The 4753-nt window shown below is 52.2% G+C and overlaps 1 protein-coding gene across 1 annotated transcript in view; it reads right to left on the bottom strand.

Annotated features, from left to right (window-relative positions):
- Positions 1-3147, bottom strand: part of LOC119361341 — a 4834-nt gene extending 1687 nt beyond the window's left edge. Inside the window, exons 1-2 of the mRNA XM_037626597.1 lie at positions 2748-3147; positions 102-263 (exon numbers count right to left, since the gene is read on the bottom strand). Coding sequence (XP_037482494.1) covers positions 102-263; positions 2748-3147 — 562 coding nt within the window. The remainder of the gene's footprint in view (positions 1-101; positions 264-2747) is intronic.
- Positions 3148-4753: the final 1606 nt, after the last annotated feature.

Here is a 4753-nt window from a genome sequence, read left to right as displayed (position 1 = left end):
TTTTGACCCAAGCTCCGTCACCCATCCAGAGTACAAAAATTCATATATTTGTCTTCTCCATAATAAACACAAACAATATTAGTTTGAGTTCCAAAACTCACGGAGCTGTATCCGAGCGCACAAATGGTTCGCCTTCCCATTTCTTCTCAGTTCTGCTGCTAGGACACTTAACTTGTAGAATATATATCCAAGAACTATATCCATGAACAGGGTTGGTACTAATTTACGGAGTTGGCAGAAGCCAGCAATCATCAACAATGGGCCTGCAAACAAAAAGAAAACATGATTTGAGTTGTGCGCAATGCTTCCTCAGATACTTTGCAGGTAGGCCATTTGCTATTTCTTTGATTGACATTAAATCAAGATAAGATGAACCTAGTACAGTGTCAAGAGAACGCATGAATAAGAGCAACCAACGGTGTCATATTCAGATTATATTTGGGAAGGGCAAAGATTTGCAAATTCAGTGATGCTTAATTTTTTTTGGAGGAACAAGTAAATTTTATTTTATTTTGAAATGGTCACCGTGGGGGAAAGACTCACCACCTGAATATATTTCAAAGTGGCCTTAATGCCATGAGATTGATTCAGTTTATAAGGAAAACCAGATCGAAAACCTAAACAAGTTGACCCCATTTATGAGGGAAACCAGGCCGAAAAACGTACAAGAGAGGGTAAAAGAAGAGAAACCAAAATAAAGGACGCCCAAGACAAGGCACGCCTAGCTAGCAAACCGAAGGGCATCACCACGAGAGGCACAAGTATATGAGGGGAGTCGTCAAGGGATCACAATACCAAGACTTGACGAGCAGCCTAACGCACCACACCAGCGTGCGTACAGAGCACCACGGCGCAATAGAGGAGCGTCTACATCAACGAGTGACTAGCACAAACCTTGACTGGGAACTCCGCCATGGAGATTCGGGAACGATTAGCAAGTTGGGGAGGCATCTTGCGGCATCATTGAGCAAAGATGAACCGAGACAACACCAAGAGCACGAAGCTCGCCGCACAACAACAACAGCCATGGAGGTCTTGGGCACGCACAACAACAAGGACGACACCGAAGAATACCACCACAGACGAATACATACCACCGTCAACCCATCCGGCCACACCACCACCAACAACATCCCTGCAGCAACACCCACACATCAACCAAGCTGACCCCAAGATGATGCCTTCAAGAAGGGCCGCGACGTCGGATGCGCCGTCATCATCCGCACCAGGAGGACCTGGGTTAGGGGTTTCCCCCGGGGTCTCAACTTCCTTCTTCATCTGACCAAGCAAGGTGAGCCTTGAACTTTCGTCGTCTGGTCGCCACCCAACAACACCCCAAAGAGGGAGGAGGTGTCATACAGGAACAAGGTGGTATAGAGAGGAACACACCCTGCTAACCCGGCTTCGGATGGAAGAAACAAACCCACTCCAAGGAATGGTCGAGCCAAGATGTCGCTGGCAGAGTAACACCTCCTCACCGACACCGAACACACCACCGTTGACCCCCAGCCAGCCGCACCATCACAACCATCCAACCCGCAGAGGGCAATGACCACACGAATCCACCAAACTGATGCCTTCAAGAAGGAATGCGACGCAAAAATGCGCCGCCATCGATCATTTTGGAAGGACCGGGAACAAGGGTTTCCCCTGGAGCTTCAAAGGGGACGTCACAACACCGCGACACCTCCAAAGAGGTAAGCGACACCCGCGGGCGTCGCCATCGCCGGCTCCGTTCGGAGCAGGAGCTTTCGCTCAAGTGAGCAAACCACCTTCGAGGAGCACCTGTAAACCACGAGATGCTGCTTCTTGCACCACCGCAGAGCAGTGGTCACTGCAGCCCGCTATCGCACGTGACCAGATCCGAGCCACTGCAAGCCAGATCCCGCGGGATCCAGCCTGCCCACGCCGCCCCCACCAGAAACGCGCTAAGCCGTCGCCGGCTGGCATGCCTAGCGCCTACACGCGCCAGCAGGCAGAAGCACCAGTTGAAACACGTAGAAGGGGGCGAGCACCACCACGCGCACCTCACCGAGACTACCCCCGCCGGAGCACAGCAGGCCACCGGGAGGGAGCAGTGAGCTCCGTGTGGCGCATCCTCACCACTATCACCAGCCACCATCGCTAGAACCGACGCACGCCCTAGTCACGCTGTGCCCGCCGCCGCCACACGGAGCTCCCCCAGCCCATGAGCGCGCCACACGGGGGATTACTGTCCCCCGCCGCCAGATCCGTGTGGGCTTCGCCCGGCAGGGGCTATTGGCGGCGGCGAGGAGGAGAGGTGAAGAGTGGGAGTGGTGGGTTGGGCCGGGGGAGGGGGCGGCGCCCGCCCTGAGGAGGACGATCTTATAAGATCGTTTGATATTGTACTCCATCTATAAGACCCGCCAGGGGAGGGGCTATTAAGGGACAAGTAATTAATATTGTACTCCATCTATAAGATCGTTTGATCTAAACGATCTTTTATTTTTTCACAGAGGGAGTATTTTTTTTGTTTGTTCAATGCATATTAGAGACAAGAAGATGAATCAAATAGCTGGATATCTGTGATTGCACTGCTACTCGCTGTCAGTAGAATGAGTAAGCCGATTCCTGACTGCATTACGCAGAAAAAGGCAGCTTGATGCTTGGGGGAAAGCAGCTTGACTCAATGGATAGTACTACGAATTGCGCACAAAAATAATGAAGCTTTCACATCAGAACCTGTACAAAATTAACCAAGAAGAAACCTGTCCATAAATACATACCAGCGACGACCCCGGCGTGGTAGCTGCGGCAGCGGAAGAAGTGGCCGCGGTCCCTGATCTCGCGCAAGGCGAGCAGGACGGGCCGGAGGGGCTCGGCGATGAGCGCGTTCCATATGGCCACCAGCTCCTCCCAGCCGTGCCCGGTCGTCGGCCCGTCGGTCTCCTCCGTGGGTAGATCCTCCGGGGTGAGCTCGGACGCCCACCACTGGTTGAGGGCCGGAGCGCTAGGGCGTGCGCTGCACAGCCTCAGCACGCTGCATCTGTCGCGTTTGGTGAATTGGAGGCGAGGGGCGCAGGAGTTGGCGGAGGAGCGGCGGCTCCGCGTGGCACTCGGGGAGACGAGGGCGCTTGCGGGGAAGAGGCGGTGGGAGGAAGTCATTGTCGCCGAATTTATCGCCATGGCGATTGTTACGGTCGTTTTTCGAGTATATTGGTAGACGTAAACTTGAAGTTTGGCGTGGTGCCGGCCTATTAAAGGGACGAGCCGGATTCGACCAGGACTTCGGTCGGGTCACCTAAAGCCGAGAGTTCAACTCGATGGTTGGATGGTTCACACGGGATCTGGTCACAAGGATGCCGCAGCCACCATGCCATCCTTATTACTTGAATAGACTGGTTTCAAAAACCAACCCCAGCCATAGGGTGGATCGCCTTGTCGGGGAAGGATCTTAAGATTCTTTATTCAGCGCCGTCGGCGCCATAGCCGAAGCCAAGACGATGAACAATCCATAAACCTAAGTTATTTATGCCTAAAATGATCCACACATGTGGATCCGGCGACCCCCCCTCATCATCAACGACTGGGGTCATCGACAGAGGGGAGCCGCCGGACGATGGTGGCGCAAGGAAGATCTCTGGTGGTGGCAGCGAGATTGCCTTTCTTTCTTCCCTAAGAAAGAAAGAAAATGACAGTGTGCGGACTCATCCTCGTAGTTGTACGCGATGTCTAACATGTTCCTCGTGGTTGCGAAGTGCTTCAATAGGATCCTCATACATGTAAATACGCCAGCTATATGGTCTTGGAGACTGAAGCAGCAGTCCTGACTGGACGGGTCGCGTGTATCCTGCATCCCACTTGTGACACGTCGGCATGGGCCATCTGTCAATAAGAGAGAGAAAGAAATAGGGATTACACAGGGATCGAACCAACGACCTCATGTTCGCTTCTATCATAGGCTAGCCAATAAAACTGGCGCAATTTCGTGCTAACATTTAGATGCGCAGACTTTTAGATTCCCATTGCAGACTTTCTATAACTCGGTGGATTGAGATTTAACCAAGTCTTAGTTGGTTGCTCAATTGTTGAACTTTTGCATGAAGATTCATGCTGTATTGAGCACCATTCAATGGACCTCACGGCATTTTCTCACACCGATTGCAGCATCCATAATTGCTGGTTGCAGCATGTCAACTCACCGGTCATAACATGTCCCCTCGCCATTCGTAGCACATCGTCTCACCGGTCGCAACATCCGCCTTTGACGGTTGTAGCATTTAGTCACACTGGTTGCAGCGTCAGTTGTTGTTGCTTGCAAAATTTTCGCAACATTTTTCATCATTGATTGTAACATCTAGTCATGACGCTCGTAGCAAAACAACTACGCGGACGTCACAATATTGAGACTTTGTTAAGTCACACACGACTAAGTTCTAAACACATCATTCTCTTTGTTTAACTCTAAACGAAGATCCCATCCACGTCATGGATGCCGAGTACTCCCAACCTTGCTTGCGGGGGAGAAAGTCACGATCCATATAACAAATACTTGTACTGCGACGAACAAGAGGACCTTAGGGCTGAGGCGAAGCACTACGCACTGTTCGGCGCCGACCGTGTGATCACGCACGACATCCAGGCTGTGGAGTACATAGTAGACGTCCACGCGCTCCCGGTTATCCAAGCGCTCGCAGTTAGCTTGCGACGCCGCTTCGCGCTCGGCGGCATGGGCGACGTCCAGGAGTACGCATTGCTCCGGGGTGACGACGGTATTCAGGCGCTTGCCAAT

The sequence above is a fragment of the Triticum dicoccoides genome, chromosome 2B, assembly GCF_002162155.2.
Source record: "Triticum dicoccoides isolate Atlit2015 ecotype Zavitan chromosome 2B, WEW_v2.0, whole genome shotgun sequence".
NCBI lineage: Eukaryota > Viridiplantae > Streptophyta > Magnoliopsida > Poales > Poaceae > Triticum > Triticum dicoccoides.
This window is presented reverse-complemented; position numbering and strand designations above follow the sequence as displayed.